The 17,383-nt window shown below is 42.3% G+C and overlaps 1 protein-coding gene across 1 annotated transcript in view; it reads left to right on the forward strand.

Moving 5' to 3' along the window:
- Positions 1 to 17,383, forward strand: part of CFAP44 (cilia and flagella associated protein 44) — a 33,147-nt gene that overhangs the window by 12,002 nt on the left and 3,762 nt on the right. Inside the window, exons 13-27 of the mRNA XM_033146562.1 lie at positions 418 to 563; positions 2,675 to 2,945; positions 3,227 to 3,282; positions 3,883 to 4,045; positions 5,308 to 5,438; positions 7,079 to 7,281; positions 8,917 to 9,109; positions 9,867 to 10,044; positions 11,205 to 11,723; positions 12,493 to 12,696; positions 13,156 to 13,351; positions 13,738 to 13,848; positions 15,060 to 15,190; positions 15,486 to 15,602; positions 16,306 to 16,507. Of these exons, the coding sequence (XP_033002453.1) occupies positions 418 to 563; positions 2,675 to 2,945; positions 3,227 to 3,282; positions 3,883 to 4,045; positions 5,308 to 5,438; positions 7,079 to 7,281; positions 8,917 to 9,109; positions 9,867 to 10,044; positions 11,205 to 11,723; positions 12,493 to 12,696; positions 13,156 to 13,351; positions 13,738 to 13,848; positions 15,060 to 15,190; positions 15,486 to 15,602; positions 16,306 to 16,507 (2,821 nt within the window). The remainder of the gene's footprint in view (positions 1 to 417; positions 564 to 2,674; positions 2,946 to 3,226; positions 3,283 to 3,882; positions 4,046 to 5,307; positions 5,439 to 7,078; positions 7,282 to 8,916; positions 9,110 to 9,866; positions 10,045 to 11,204; positions 11,724 to 12,492; positions 12,697 to 13,155; positions 13,352 to 13,737; positions 13,849 to 15,059; positions 15,191 to 15,485; positions 15,603 to 16,305; positions 16,508 to 17,383) is intronic.

A 17,383-nucleotide genomic window follows, 5' to 3' on the forward strand; every position in this document is an offset into this window, starting at 1 on the left:
GTGGCATCACTCCCATTGTCAATTTTGATTGGCACTCTTCCTGCCAACCTCAGATGCAGAGCGAGATTAAAATCTAAATGGTAAAATGCAAAAGGTAAAAACCACCAGATGCAAGAATGTCACGCTGATTCTGAATGTGTCTTAAACATGTAAGCATAGTTTTCACTCTTGTTTCTTTACATTCTAGTGCTGTTCCCCACCTTTTGTTTAATTTTTAAGCAGAATTGCAGGCTTATTTTTCAAAGGAAGCTCCTTACCTGGAGGTAGAAATGAAGTATGTTTGCCTATAATATGGTATGAAGTACAACTGGTGATGAAACCATTTTTGGGAAAGGAGAAAGTTTTTTGTGGGGGGGGGGAGGAGAAAGAAGGAATCAAGAAATAAAGTTAACAATTCTTTATAACTCTTTCCTTTAGGGAGAGTATGATACTGGATTCTTGTTCCACTGTGCATTTTCTCGTCAGCAAGGCGACAAAGAACCCGAGGCTCGGAAAGATGAACCTTTTGCCTATATTCATTTAGAAGATACAGATGACACTGCCATTAGACGGATTGTGTTTTGGTAATACGACTTTTACAGTATGTTGGTTGGTTTCATGGGTTGAGTTGGGTTTTTAAAATAAGTGTGAAACACTTGGTCTTTGTTTGTTTTTCTTTTATAGACAATATGCCTGTGTATATATTTGCAGGAGCTGATCTCTTGATATAATGGCAGGCTGGTTAGCACTCCATGACTGTCACCCCCTGAAAGTAGTATTTTGAGGAAATATTATGGAATACTATTAGACATACTGAGTCATACTGAATTAGTTTAAGTGGCTACTTCTCCATGCTGGTCAGGGCATATTGCAGGACAAGAAATAAATTTTCTTTTTTCATACCCTTCTTTATAAAAGCCCAAGTATTTGGATTTTCAAAGACTGAAATGATTTCCATACATCCAGTAGCAAATGTGGCTCCAGACTAGCTCGGGGGCCCCTTCTCACTGACCCAATGGTTCTCTTTTCACCCTCATAATGTATAAATCACTATATGCATGCAGATATAGAGGTGGGTTGCTGCAGTGCTGGGTTGGCTGGTCCCCCACTAAATGTGCATCCTCGAGGAGAAGCTGCCTCTTCTCTGCAGAGATCAGGGTAGAGCAGGCCCTGGATGCAAGATGCAAGGGTGAACGAGATACCCTTCTGTATGTATCTATATGGAAGAGAGAGAAACAAGGGATTGAGAGGAGGGTGGGATTGTATGGCCATTGCAGTGCATTGGCATTTGTCAGCGGCCCTTGTCCATCTGTGCCAATGCCAGGGGCGGAGGAAGGGGGGTGCGGTAGGTGCAGTCCGCCCTGGGTGTCACCAGTGAGGGGGGTGACAAAATGCCAGGTGGCAGTCACTGTGGGGCCTGCAGCATGCCCGAGCCACACATCTCTCCTGGGAGTGACACGGTGGCTTGGACGCCTGCAGGCTCCACGCTGCCCCAAACGGTCCACCCGCCGCCTCCCCCCCAGCTGTAGGGCGGCTGAGTGGGAGCAGGCAGGCAGACTCCTCAGAGGCCCGGGGCACAGGGCATGTGTGCTGCCCCAGGCGCCTGATCGGCTTGCTCTGCTGCTGGCCAGCGTTGATGCCAGGAGGAGCCACAAGTCAAAGTGGTGAAGATAGCAGTCACTTTGTATGCAAAGAGTTCATAAGCATCAGTTTATGTGTAACCCGAATTGGATTTAAGAGATGTTAAAGGCTCCAGAAACCTCCAACCCACCTGTTCTGCTCATATACCTTTTTAAGGTAAAATCCTAAAATGTGACACAGGTCGCATTCACACCATGCATTCAAAGCACATAGATCCCCCCTCCAAGAATCCTGGGAACTGTAGTTTATGAAGGGTGCTTGGAATTGTAGCTCTGTGATGGGTGATTACAGTTCCTAGGATTATTTGGGGAAAGCCATGCGCTTTAAGTGTGTAGTGTGAATGCAACCACAACTTAGAACTGAGGAAACACTGTGATCCCCCCCCCCCCACAAATCCATTAGTCAAAAGCTGCAGAAAAGACCTTTGCCAGCATTACATTTTTCCTACTAGAACTTTGGATGCCTCACATTACCTGGGCCTTCTTAGGATTCATAGAACAATACTAAATATTGGAGGCATGTGGAACTTACACTGCCTTCAATTGAGCTGTTCCAAACTCTGTTCGAGAGCAGAACTACTGCTGCCTCAGCTGGTGTAAGCCTGGCAATGGAAAAACAGACCTTTGAAATAGTGCTTGACATACACTGCTCTTCATAACAGCATGAGTCCTGCCAAGTTGACAGGTTATGTGGCTGAGATGAATAGAAGTTAGGATCCAGGACAAGTTCCTCTGTCTGGTCCCATCCCACCACTTCCCCAGAATGCCCATTTTTCAGGGCTTACAGCCATGTGAAATCTGCCCGTCTTGGCTCAGCTGACTAAATCCTGGCTGAGCTTGGTTGTGGGAGTTATGCTGGCATATCTTTGGTTGAACCAGGATTCAACCTAGGCTGGCTGTGCTAGGAATCAGTTGTCTGAGCCTGAATTTCTGGATCCTAACTTGCACATACCAGTAGATCTTGGGTTTGGATTGCTCCCTTAGATATCCATTTCACAGGGTATTGTGGAGAAAGTAATTACCCTCAGCTGTTTACGTTTTGATTACTACCACAGCTCCACTGGCTTGCTAATGATCTGTGGCATGCAGGATGGAGCAGTACGGATCTACGCTCTCCACGAGAAATGGCTCTCAAAGGACAATATAGCTGGATATTGGTCATACAGCATGCATGATAATAACTATGGGCAAATTCAAGGCATATGTCCAAGTTTTGATGATCGGTTTCTTGTGACCTGTGGAGCAGATGGCAATATCTTTACTTATAACATCCTTTCAGCTGAGGAGGTTAAGAAAGTGCTAAAGGCTAAGGTGCCCTCTCCAAGGGTAAGTAACAGCCAAGAAGATAGGCCTTACTTCATATTTTAAGTGCACAATTATTGGGAAACTTTCACCTGTTTCTCCTTGATGAACATTTTTTTCAGTCTCCTTAGGGTTGGGCCTCGGGGAGGTTGATTACTAGAAAGACACCATTGTGTCTTTTATATCCTATATGAATTACAGTACTATGCTTGTGAGGAGCTGCGTGCAATTCCAAACCTAAATTCAGGAACAGCCATGCCAACTGTTAACAGTGCCATCAATTGTTTAATTACATTCTTCCACAGAGAGGCATCGAAAAAGAGAAAGCAGCAGAAGATATTGAGGATCCTACTGCCTACAGGTAAAGCTGCTGAAAGAGAGACTTTGCTTCCAAATCCCTCATGAGGAACGGGTTTTGCTAATGGCCTCTTTGAAATGGCAGTGCACCCTCATCCGGTGTGGCCTATTGGCAAGTCATGTTGCTAAAGCTATTCCCCTCAAATATCTCTCTCACTTCTGGATCGGTGCCTGGGGTGCCAGTATGAATTAAGACAGGCACCCCCAAACTTGGCCCTCCAGATGTTTTGTGACTTCACTTCCCATCATCCCTGACCACTGGTCCTGTTAGCTAGGCATGATGGGAGTTGTAGTCCCAAAACAGTCTGGGGATGCCTGAATTAAGAGGTCAGATCTAGATGACTTCTAGATACGCTCTACTCTGTTGAAACAGTTCTTCAACGCATAAAGGTTTCATACCCACCCAGACCACCTCAAAAGCCACTGTTGGCTTTGTCAGGATAATTGTAACTAAATAAAATAAAAATTCCTTCGAGTAGCACCTTAGAGACCAACTAAGTTTGTTCTTGGCATAATGAAATGTTATGCTTTTCTGTAGGCCCACTTCCAGAGTTTAGGTTTAAACTGCTCTATCTTCTCTTTCTTTATTTTCTCACATTTCTAGTATTGAAAATGCCAAGCAAAAAAAGGAACATGATTATATAATGAGGATAGCAGAAAAGAAGAAATCTATTAAGAGACAAGAACTAAGCACTCTAAGGGAGGAGTTTCAGAATTTGCTGCAAATGAACCGTCAGCTGCCATCTCACATGCAACTTCACAGAGCAGTATGTATGGTTTTTCTTTCTTTAGAGGTACAAATTAATGTCTTAGTGTGGCTTGTATTTTTGTAATGGGTCAATGTTTATTTTGTTGTATTAGGGTTTTTATGCTAAGGGCTCAGGTCAGTTTGCAATTTAAATAAAACAACCAGCCAAAAGTGAGTCCACTGCTTCCGTGTTTACTCCCAATAGTTGAAACAACGAAGCCTGATATTTTCTTAAAAAGAAAAATGCCTGTTTTGCTTTTTACAGTTGTGCTTTGCATGCATTTCTTAGTTTAGCCTTGATAGTTTTCAGATTCAGTGTGTTTGAATTGCTTTGTCCTATAAAGGTGGTTCCAACCTGCTTTTCATGGTTAAGTATTTAGCCCAGTACTCCCCAGGGAACAGCTTGTTGGAACATAGAATACCAGTAAATTAGGAGGGTATTCATGTCATTTTACCATGCATGTAAAGTGTAAAGCGGATTAAGAACAACAAGATTTAGCTTTGGTTCCATGTATATGTAGAGATTGACTAATACATTCAGGTATTACATTCATACAGGTATTACATTCAGCTTTGAACAGTGAATCTTACAAGTGGACATCATTGGGAACAGTTTGAAAGTAGAGAAATGAATTAACTGAGGCGCGACTATGGCTGCTTTAAAATATTGTTAACGTTGCTGACAGGCTGTTCCTAAATTAGGCAAATTGCTGGTGGCAGTTAGGATTTCACCAATATTTTTATTTCTTCATTCATTTTATTTAGAATACTTTTATCTCACTCTATAGCTCCAAAAGGCTCTAAAAACCAGCTTGCAAAAAGATCAAAATAAAATCACAATCTTTCTAGCATGGGAGCAGAAATTACATCTTGCCCTTGGTAGAACTATTCAGGAGGAGAAGAGGTGCATTATGGTGATGGCAAAAGCAGGGGAGGCAACATGGGCATGGATCAGCACAGTCCTGTTTTGCCTCAAGTGGTGAAACGGATGGGCCACCCCTTGTCTGTAAACAGATGCTGGGGTACCTCTGATTCTGGATGCTTTTGGACTTCAGCTCTTATTATCCCATACCACTGGCCATTCTTGATGGGGCTGATGAGAACTGGAGTCCAACAACTTCTGGAGGGCCACAGTTTCCCCATCTCTGCTTTGGACCATCATGATCCATTACATCCCAGCACCCGGGAGCGCTGCCGAGAAGCAGAATAGACATCCAGCAAACAAACAAACAAACCGTCATCGTAGCCACCATAAAATGATGCTACTTTTTCAATATGCAGCAATTTGAGTTGGACCGCAGAATCCGTGCAGAGATGGACAGAAAGACTGCACATAAGATCCGGCTCGTCCTAAAGGAATTGGCCTGGGAACAGGAGAAACATCGCATTGGGCTGCAGAAAGTAGAGAATCGGCAAGTGCCATTTCCCCTTGTCCTCAAATTTTGGGAGAGATTATTAATTTGCTAAAATGTTTTAAGATGTTTTTATAAGATGTTGCTAAGTTTTTACTTTATTTTTTTAAAAGCTGGAAACTTTTCTTTGAAAACTGAAGTATTTCTGGTATTACTCATTTTGCTTGAACGTAAGAGAAGAACGGTAGGATTAGACCAGATGCCTCTCTTGTCCAGTGTTCTGTTCTCACAGGAGCCCAACAGATGCCTATAGGAGGCAGAGCAGCACTCTCCTGCTCCTGTTCCCCAGCAGCTGTTATTCAGAGGCATACCATCCTTCATCCTAGAGGCAATATATAGCCATCAAGACAGGTAGCCATTGGTAGCTTTATTCTCCATGAATTTGCCTAATCCCCCTTTAAAGTCACTCAGTTTGTGCCTTTGCTACAACTTGTGGTAGCAAATTTTATTATTTAACTATGTTCTCTGTGAAGAAGTGCTTCCTTTTGCCTGTCCTGAATCTCCCACCATTCTGTTGGATGACCCTCACTTGGTTTTAGTGTTATGGAAGAGAAAGAAAAACTTCTCTCTGTCCACTTTCTTCACACCAGGCATAATTTTATGTGCCTCTATCACAGGCTTCCTCAACCTCGGCCCTACAACTCCCATGTTCCCTAGCTAGCAGGACCAGTGGTCAGGGATGATGGGAATTGTAGTCTCAAAACATCTGGAGGGCTGAGGTTGAGGAAGCCTGCTCTATCATGTCTCCCCTTAGTTTCCTTCTGCCCCCCTAAACTAAAAAGACCTAAGCGTTGTAACCATTTCTCATAGGACAGGTGCTGCACCCCCTTCATCATTTTGGTTGCCCTTTTTCTGACCCTCTTCCAGCTGTGCAACAACAAGAACTGTACATGGTATTCCAAGTGCAAGGACACCCATACATTTGTATGAAGGTAGATAAATAGGTACCACTCCGACGGGAAGGTAAACGGCGTTTCCGTGCGCTGCTCTGGTTTCGGTGTTCCGTTGCACCAGAAGCGGCTTAGTCATGCTGGCAACATGACCCGGAAAAACTGTCTGCGGACAAACGGCGGCTCCCTCAGCCTGTAAAGCGAGATGAGCGCCGCAACCCCAGAGTCATCTGCGACTGGACTTAACGGTCAGGAGTCCTTTACCTTTACCTTTATTATATAAATAATTTTTGCTTTTTATTTTCAGCCCCTTTCCTAAAGTTTCTAAAGTTCACTAACATAGAATCTGCCTTATCACAGCTGCTTCACACCGGGTCAATACACTTGTAAACAAGTGTAAAGTGATGATGTACCTGTACATTGGGGTAAAGAATCCCAAACTTTGCATATAAACGCTAAAGGGGTCTGAGTTGACAGTTACAGACCAGGAAGGGAGTTCTTTGGGTGGCACAGAGAAAGAGAGAACTACACAACGCTGCAAACTCCATCTAATTTTAGCTCCAGCCCTTCCCAGCGGCTGCCATGTAGTCCTTGATGGATTAACCTGGAGGGAATGCTGCCTTTGACAGAAAAATGGTTTCTAGACCCTGGCATAGCGGCTGTTGCTGCTTGGCTGATCCCTGCCGAGACAACTTTATGGAGCAGAAAATGTGGCATTAAAAAAATTAGATCTTTGCTTTGATTCCTCAGGTTTCGGGCCAGTTTGGAATATGACACCATTGTGGTCTGTGCCATGAGAAGCAACCACCGAATCTCCACGTACAGACTGTTGTCAATCTCAGAAAAATTGTACAATGTCAGTAAACAAAGTCAAGCAGCGAAAAGAAGATCGAGCAAATATGACCATAAAGGAAAAGACACAGACCAAAGGACAGAGACCCAAAAGGATGCCAGTAAGGGTTTGAAAACATTGTGGCATAAGATAATAAGATAATATTTTTTTCTCCAGCCTTCATCTTATATTACTTGTTATGGTTGTATACCAGAGGGTTTGTCAGATGGTATCCTTGCATTGTATTTCAAAAAGCAGTTCCCTAATGCTGCTCAAAAACAGTTTCCCACGTTGCATTGAATGTCAACAGTTTCCTCCACAAGCACAATACTTTCTTCTTCTTCTTCTTGGTGAAATACTGTGATTTATTTTTTTTAAATATAGTGGAGTAGTAAGTGCCTAAGCAAGTAGGTCATTGGTTCTTCAGAAATATACTGGGTTTGCAGTTTATCAGAGCAGATGGTAGAGGTGCCTTTGACTTGTCAGCTTTTAGCACTCTGATGTATAAGGAAGTTCTGTCCGGTCAAAATTGTACTGTATGTGTTTACTGAGGGCAGAAATGTAGCAGGAAGACTCCATGCCAATATGTGACTCTTTTCCAGCTGTGCGATTGTACCTATATATATATATATATATATATATATATATATATATATATATATATATATATATATATAGTTTTTCTATATAGTGCTAACACATGTGGAACACTGTCATGGGATTGTATATCACAGGCTGGTAGATCATTATTATTATTAACAGTGCCTAGGAAACCTTGCTTTTTATTTTTTAAGGGAAATGGCTTTTAAGTGGTCCGGAATGGCTAATGGATAGTTCCTCCATGGGAGCTAGGCAATTGTTGGAGTGTTTGAATTCTATCAGAGTTTAGAAAGTGACACACCAGCTAAGATGAGGGTGCTAATGTAAAAGCTGTATGTATGTTTGTCTGTGTATAGAAAAAGAAGGGCAGATTGAAGTGCAAAGTTAGCAGAAGGCTAAAAGGATATTCAGATAAAGGTTGCCTCTCTCTGGCGATGTGATGTCGGGTAGCAGATCTGCTACTTGATAAGCCAGTGGCTTTGCTGCTTACCTCCATTTAGGTGCTTTTTGTCTATTTGTTAATAAACCAAATCTATGTTGTGAGCCTCCAGTGCTCTCTCCTTCAAAGGAAGCCAATTTATAAAGTGTTGCCCCTGGAACTCTAACCAGCCAGAAAAGTGGAGAATTTGTTCCTTGGCTTAGGTTGAAGGCAACTAGTAAAGGTGGTGGTGTTTTTATATAGAAGGAATATTACAATGGTTTCTCTTAACATTTAAAGTAATGCTGAAATAATGTTTCAGGCATTATTTATTAGATTTATATATCACTTTTCATCAAAAGATCTCAGGGTGGTTCACAAGATAAAATCTGGGACAAAGTCCCTCCTGCACACAGAAGCTTAGGTGGGCTTTGCATTTTACAACATTGAGGGGCCATAGTGAGAATTCCTCAGATGCTACCAGACTAGCCTTTGCAAAGAGCAGGAAATATCAGAAGATGTCATTTAAAACCTACTTTCATGAGGAAATCCCTTGGGGCCAGCTCCAGTTTGGTATTCAGCAAGCTGAATTTGGAAACTCTTCCCATGAAACAACATTTTTTTGTCAAAGTGGATGTAAATGCAGCACTCTACTAAGACAATCATGTGAACTATATATTGACATGAGGATGATATGGACAGAAGCATTTTACCTTATTTTTCTTCACATTTGTGCAGAGCCAAAATTTCCAACCCAGGCTTCTATTAGTGAAGAAGAAGTGGAATCAGAAAAGCTGCCAAAAAAGGCGCATCCACACACGGTGGCAAGCCGCATTGTTGAAAATCGAATGGAAAAACTTAGAAAAATTATTGAAAAAGCAGACAGAGCCAAAGCTAAGATCCAACAAAGAAGGAATGAATGGGAAGAACTGTGAGTCGAGAGTAAAAAGAAAGAAAAGAAAGGACTTTTTAAATGCCCATCGTTGATGGATGTTGCTGATAAACAAATAGTAATCATACCTGGCCCCTATTACTTCAAAATTTCAAAATGTTATTGTGATGTGGCATAACAGTAGGATCATGTGGAGTGGTATATGGTCTCATATCTCCTCAAAGTGGAGACCCAAAGGAGTCACCCCATTGCTAGTGGCAAAGCCTGCCCTTATTATAAGGCAGGCTCTTGACCACAGCCCAGCTGTATCCACTCAGCCAACAACCAAACACACACTCTCCCCCCCCCCCAGAAATCAGCTAGAGAAACTTCTCACCTGCAGGCAGGTAGCAATTACATCAAGAAAGACAGACTTGCTTACTGGGAGAGCAGACCTGGCAGGGGGTCAGGCTGGTGCCAACCAGCCCCTCTGGGCTTAGTCTTCTTCTAGGTCTGTTCTCCAGTAATCCCTCCATGTGAATTAGTAGGAAGGGAACAGAACGTCTTACAGACCAACCAGATGCCTATGGAGAGCCTGGAAGCAGGAGCTCAGTATAACAGCACTCTTCCCTGTTGCCATTTGTGTTTCCTCCCTTCAGTATAAAAAGGTTTCAGTCTTTTTCCTGCTGCCTCTGCATGAGATGAGAGCTGGGCAGTTACAGTGCCGCAGCTTCTTTGATGAATGAAACGCTATAAAGTGAGTGAGTTGATGCTGCCTGTTGGACTGATAGCTTTTATCTCCAATGTTGCTTGTCAGATTCAAGAGCAAACCAAGCGATGACTATGAGGACCCCCAAGATGTAGAAAATATCAAAGAGGCCCAACAGAATATGGGGGACTTCAAATTGAAAACAGCTACTAACTACAAAATTCCTGAACACATGAGAATTAATGCTGACAAGAAAACTCATCAGTTGGCATCTTTAGAAGTGGCTGTAAGTAGATTCTGCCCCCTCCCCTTTGGATTGTGTGATTCACTCTGTCTTCTCCTAAGCATTTGCACTGGAAGGCAGAGAAACTTTTTTCCTTCATAATTTCATAAAATGTATATACCACTTGATTGTAAGAAAGAACTCAAAAGTAGTTTAAAAAAACAAATAAAACCATAACATAATCAATTAAAAAAAGCTATTTAAACCATCCCATTCCTGATTTAATTTTCTGCATGCTGTTGCTTCTTTACTTCAAATCGTATCACCCATGCACAAGACAGAAATATTAGCAGACTTGGGGGAAGCCTGAGTTCTGCAGAAGTTCAAAAAATATTTAGGGAAAAAGCCTCCCCACTAAATGCTGCCTGATCATGGAGAGCAAGAAAATGGAAAACTGGATGAAGGGAGCCACAACTGGCAGGCCGAAGTATAGGTGTGAAGTTGAGGCCTGGCTTGGTATGTAGTAGTTATTTTTATTAATACTTCTAGGATTGAGCTAAAGGAGGCAGATGAGTAAGATAACAGGGCGCCCATATGAATGAATACAGGACACCCCCCCCCAAAAAAAATTACTGTGTAATCCTGCTTTTGTACTATAAATAGTAATCTTTTATGCAATACTGTATCTGGTCTGTATTAGTCTGCTACAGCAAAAAAACAAACAAACCCCAACCGTCTTCCAGCACCTTATAGACTTAACAAATTTAATTATGAGATAAGCTTACATGGACTAGAGTCCACTTACTTATTCGGATCCTCTTTTGTAGCAATAAATACACACACGGGAAAATGGGGAAGAGGTTGTAAGCAGTGAGATCAGATAGAAATGGAATTCAACAATTCAATTTGAGTTAGAATGTATACAAAATAAATATGGCGACATTATACAACAGCAGTTATAGATGATAAAACAATCACTCTGGCATACTGAGCAAATGAACATCTGTAGTTGGAAAGCAAACTTTTGTCTCTATTCAGACCCAAATGGCTTGAGTTGAGTGTTTTGATGAATTGCAATTCAGCAGTTTCACACCGGAGTCTCCTTTTGAAATTATTTTGCTTAGGTAGAGTTAAGACCAGAAGCAGAGTGTCTTGGTGGACTGGTTCATGAATACTGACGTAATGCGAGTTCCTTAATGCAAGCCTGTTCTAACCCTCTCCAGATACATGATAAGAAACTGGAAATGAACAAATGGATTGTGTCCCTCCGAGACCTCAAGGTGGCTATTATTGAAGAGATCCAGTGTGTGGTGCACGAATTGAAAAAAATCCAATCATCCCTCGACCCATCCAAACATGTCCCTGTTCCTCCAATTCCCCAACTCCTTCCGGAAGAGACTCCAGAGAAACAGTTCCAGTATGACAATGAAATGCTCATGAAGTTCAAACATGATATGGAAGAGCGGGCCAGGCTCAAGGAGACGGTGCAAGTAGCTCCTTCAGGAGAGGGCGGAGGTCTAGGGGGTTTCGGAGGAGGCTTTTATCGTGCCCCTTCAGCAAAGGACATAGAAGCTGCCATGCGCTCAACAAGTTTGAAATCGATGAAAATAGCATCTGGAACTGCTGGGCAGACAGTCAAATCTTTTGACTTTGAGGCAGTGGAGCCTACAGACTTGGAACTGGAAATTGCAAAGAGGGGGGAGATTCGGAACATTTATATGCAAGAGGTTTTGGTCAAGAGGGTAAGTGAAAATATTTCAAAGCCGACTGGGCATACTCTGCTCCCAAGTGAAATCTTTTAAATTTGTTCATCCCTATTCCCTTTTCCCATTGGCCTCAAATTAATTTGCACAAACCAACTAAAAATAGCTTTTAATAAGGTACCAAAACTACATGCAATTAAATGTAGGTTTAAAAACACTACAGAATCAGTGCCCTTTTGCCCAGCTGGAAATGCTTCTCAAAATAAAAATGTCTTTAATTTCCCAATTTTTTTGCCCACTTTGATATGTCAGGCAACTGGTCCACTTCTGCTAATGATAATATGAAAGCAAGGAGAATTTTGTATTTAGCCTTTATTTAGCATATCATGAACCCTATCCAGTTTCTAAAGTAAAGTTGAACTATGTCAGCAATTGTGAAAAATTCTGTGGATTTTCATTTTCAAATCTCCGATTAATCCCACATCAATGAACTGCATGAACATGGGAGAATTTATACTATTGACCCACCACTAGTCAGAATGCATGCTTTGGAAGTAGGTGAAAAACTGTATCCCTGGCTGATACTCCCCCCCCCTTTTTTTTGACAAATGTCAATTTGGAAGGAAATGGCTTCAGTCTATTCTTCAGCCTCACTAATTGCTATTTTAGAACGACAACAATATTGCAGGAAACTGTTAATTTAGTAATGAGGCACAGTTAAAGCTGTTCATTTAATACAGTAGTATTGTTGACATTATTCTTTTACTCCTTTTTTTGAGTGCTACTTCTGACTTAACACTCTCTCCAGGTTCATGAGCTCATGATTACCTTTGATGCTGAGCTTCGCCTTCTTCGTCACCAAAAACTGAAACTGGACATAATGATGAAAACTGCTGACCTACGTCACATCACTTGGTTTCAAGAGCTGCTTCTCCTGAAGAACTTTGAGAAACATGAAAACATTCTCCAGGAACGTGTCAACAGTCTTTCCAGTGAGGAGGAGGAAATGCAAGTATGCATGGCATATAAAAGGCTTTATACAGTTTTGAAGTTCCTCTGCTGGTTTTAAGGGCCATTCTAGATGTGATAGGGGCAGCCCTCATCAGTGGAGACTTCTGCTCCCCAAAAAGTGCACAGGTGGAAGGAGTTGTATGCAGGATAGTTTAGTTGGTAGAGCATAAGACTCTTAATCTCAGGGTTCAAGCCCCACATTGGGTGAAAGATTCCTGTGTTGCAGGGGGTTTAGACTAGATGACCTTTGTGGTTCCTTCCAACTCTACAATTCTTATGATTTTCCCAGGTGGCTGCAATATAGGTAGCTGGCCAAGGAGTCTCTTCAGACAGGGGAGAAAAGTGCTTCTGTCCTCTCTTACAGATAGTCCTCCTTTCATCCCAGTAGCTAAGCAAACTGTAGTAGTTGTGTCCAGTGCTGCTCACGTGGAATTTAAATGCTATTTATCTTTCTTTGAAGCACAAATTAAATAGCTATCTTGCACAAATTGAGGAAAAGAAAGCAGAGATTGCAAAGCTCCAGGAACGAGAGAAGATCCTTTATGCCACTTTCCAAGTGTCTTTGGGAGAAAACAACAAATTTGCTAATTTCCTCACTAAAGTCCTAAAGAAGAGGATCAAGCGTGTTAAGAAGAAAGAAGTGGAAGGCGAAGGAGGTTGGAAATACTGTTTCATGTCAATGTTGCCCCGTATACCTTTTGACCAAATTCTGCATTGCTGTGGAGGCAGAACTAAACTATGCGTGTCCCACCTTGTGACCTCTGCTCAGTGTATTCAACCCGTAATCTCAGCCTTAGCCTCAATCTAGTCCTCTTTAACAAGCCTGTGAGTTGGCTTGGCTTTGTTGGTTCTGCAAATTGCTTTGTGCTGCCTGATCAGTGATTAGCATGCGGGTATTGGACACTTCCTTCTGCCATTTTAATGGCTGCATTTTGTTCTCTGAATATTACCCTGGTGACCCCCGTGATGAAGAAGCTTGCTCTCTGGGCTGTGTTACTTCAGCAGGAGTTTTCTGTGTGACAATGGCGCTTTCTTATTCCAGATGAAGATGAAGAGAGTGAGGAAGAGAGTGATGAAGAGTCTAGTTTGGAGAGTGATGAAGAAGAGTCAGGATCTGAGGATGAAGTCTTTGATGACTCCGTTTGTCCAAAAAGTAAGTCATGTTCACCTCCTCCTGCTAATACCAAGTTTCATTTAATCTTTGGAGATGGCTGTGTATCAGCCTTTGAAAAGAGATTATTCGCTTGAGATTTAAGGAGATGCTGCTCCTGTGTGGGCCATCTCCTTCTATCTGCTTTGCTTATATGTAAACTTTAGAATATCAAGAACTGGCCACATTCTAGAAGCTCAGCCTCCTTCATATTTATTATATATATAGTAGCTCTGGATTTTTAGGGTGGCTTTGCTAATATAGTAGTTGGTATGTTAGCAATATGAAGGAGTTAACACTAGACAAATACCAATTTATGTATGATATGAAGCCTTGATGTCTTTTCCCGAGAGGACAGGTAAGCCCCAGGGAAGAATTTCACACTCTTACTGAATTTTAATTTTCTAAGTGTTACTTATCTGTATAGAAATCCCTAGTGGCTCAAACTTTGGTCTAAGCCCTTTGCTGCCATCTAATGGTATGAAGCAATAACGTCCCGTTACCATACTTTGATTTCTCAGAAATAGGTTTGTAAATCTTCACAAAAACTGCAAGTGACCTATTTTTGTTTATGCAGATTTAGGTAATACATTATCACAAGTCCCCTATAAACAGGCCTGTTACACTGGGGCTGATGCAATCCTATTTGTCAAGAGTTGTGTTTTGTAAATCAGTTTCTGAATCAACATATTTACACATAGATATTGCTGAGCAATCTGTCTCCATGAACCTTGGAGGAGAACTTGCAATCTCAGAAATCCCACCTTCTGACATTACACTGCTAATCAGATCAGCTCTTGTCAGCAGGAATGACCCTGCTCTGGTGAACTGGCACAATGCCAATGTGTGCATCTCTCTCTGTGTGCTCTGCTTCCATTCCTGGAAAATACAGGCAGAACTGGGAATCCCCCAAGTCTATAACCCTAGAGAGCTTTTGCCAGTCAGAGTTGGTCATACTGAGCTAGGTGAACCAATGCTCTGACTTTGTATAAGGCAGATTCTTATGTTTCCTGGGGTGGTGGTGATGTTGGTTGTCAGTGCTGTACATGTGGTGTGTGTAGAATCCCAGAATTGTAGAGTTGGAGGGGACCATGAGGACATCCAGTCCAACCCCTTGCAATGCAGGAATCGTTTGCCCAACGTGGAGCTTGAACCCAAAGCACACAAAAAACAATCAGAAGCAGTTGCTTAATCCGGACCCTTCCTTTTCTCAGATTGTGACGAGGCACTCTTTGAAAACACACTCCTGCTCCGAGAGAAGCGGCTGGACATTGAGGAGGCCTTGGTGGAGGAAAAGAAAACTGTTGAAAATGTCAGAAAAGAGTACGATGTCTTGGCCAAGAAGGTACAGTGACTTCTTTCCAGTTCAACCCAACAGGAATCCTGCCATTTCTAGGTTTTGTTGAGGGATGTGGCCACGGTGGGTAACCCGTCACACAAGTCCTTTGCCAAGGGCAGAACTGCAACACTTTCTGATTCAGCCCATGGTTCTCTATCCCAAAAGGATCATGTGAAGCAACTTTTCATGAAACCATGGACGGATTGGACCCTGCAACTCATAGTCATCACACTTTCTTGCTGATTTAGGACTTCATGGCAAGGTTTTGCTGCTTGAATTTGGATTTATTTATTGTTTTAAGGTGAAAGTAGTAGCAGCCAGCCTAGATGCAGCAGATTGGGAACTGGAGGCCTATCAGCGGGAGAAGCAGCAGAGACTGAATGAGCTCTATGTAGTTGTGCCTCTAAAACTTCACCAGGTAACAAGTCAATCGGGGCTCCTGTTTCCGACTTTGACTTCTTGATAACCAAAATATTCTGCAATGAGTTGCAGTAGGAATTGAATTGTTTTCTATGGTCGGCAGGGAAGACCAGCAGGAAAGACTAAAAAGCGAGCCCAGAGTCTAGCTTAGGGATAGCCAACATGGTGACCTCCAGATGCTGGGACTACAACTCTCTTCAGGCAAGGGTCTTCAGGGAACTGTAATCCAGCACCATCTGGAAGGCACCACATTGGCTACTCCAGGTCTGTATAAAGCGTCTCTCACTCTAGCCTTCTCTTCATCTTATTGACTACGCTCTCTCCTCAGCGTCCATCATTGCTATGGCTTCATTCATTGGCCAAAACACTGAAAGGTGGAAGCTGGTTAGTTTATCACAAAACAATTAGAATGGTGCCTGCGCATCTTGTCTTGTGTGTCAGGCTCCGCAAATGCCAGAAACTTGCCCTTTCTTTTAAAAGGAAACCTGGGACTCTGGGGATTACGTTTTATCCAGTGAGGAGTTGCTGTCTGCCTATTGCTCCCCCTGCCACCATGGACCCCTATTGCTCATAAGTAGCCTTGGAGGGTTACAGCTCATGGGCAAAGAGTGCCATGTGTACTTCTGGGGAATTCCATAGATGCAACAATGCCACATGCTCTGCTCCAGAGACGTTTATAAGTCTGTGGTTATTTCTGGCAGGTGGAATATATCTCAAATGGAGAAATCCCCCCTGACCTCTCGCAGTCTTTGGTGTTTACCAACCAGTCTTTGGTGAACTTGCAGCAGAGGATCATGGTCCTGCAGGAGGAGAAACTAGAGCAGAGAGAACTCTATAAGAAGGCCCGGCAGCAGCACAAACAGCTCATTCGAGACAGGAGGGACATGATGCTGAAGATTGACCGTGAGTGTATGCTAGGTTTCCAGTTTCTTTTTATATGGTGTGTGAAGGCTTTTCTTCTCTGCATATCACACATGACTGACAATTATTGCTTGGGAGGTATACTTAGCTTCTTTCTACACAGAGAGGCGTAGATGCCCTACAAAGCCACAGTTTCAGAAGAAATGTGTATCCTTTCCTACTTCTGAAAACGAGAGCTGAATGCTGCACAGAGACATATGATGTGTATCCATATTATACATGGTGAAAAAGTAGCATTCTAATGTAAAACACATGTGCAATATGAATGCATGCTACTGAGAACTCCCAGTTGCCCATGCCTCCCCATGGTGTGTGCCCCTGTGAGAAAACATTTATTTTCCCCAACTTAATGTGTGAAGCAACCTAAAGGATTGTTGCGAACCTGAAATGAATTGAGGCATGTAAAACACATGAGAACTTTGCAGACCTCACCCTGTGCACTGCTCAACTTGCTTTGTTTCTTCCTTTATTTAAAAAAATTCTATCCCACCTTTTTTTCTTTTTTTAAAAAAAATGGCCTCCCAAGACATCTTACAAATTAAGGGTTTTTTAATTATTATTTTTTGCAAAATAAAAATAAAAATAGTACAGCAGGTAGGATGAGCAGCTTAAAACAGAAAAATGACAGTATTACCATTTTAAATGGCCTGAGCTGATAAAAAAACAGTCTTTGCCCAGTGCCTTAAAGCCACAAAGTTTTGTGCCAGGTGATTTTCTCTGCAGAGAGCATTCCATAAGCTGGGTACCATGCTTAATTTCTGATGGTGTGTGGATACCTATAGAAGGGCATCAGGCAGTTATATGCAAGAGGAAATGATCCTTTCAAACAGTGATTAGCTTGCTTGGCAGTGCATAGGA

The sequence above is a fragment of the Lacerta agilis genome, chromosome 4, assembly GCF_009819535.1.
Source record: "Lacerta agilis isolate rLacAgi1 chromosome 4, rLacAgi1.pri, whole genome shotgun sequence".
Classification (NCBI taxonomy): Eukaryota; Metazoa; Chordata; class Lepidosauria; order Squamata; family Lacertidae; genus Lacerta; species Lacerta agilis.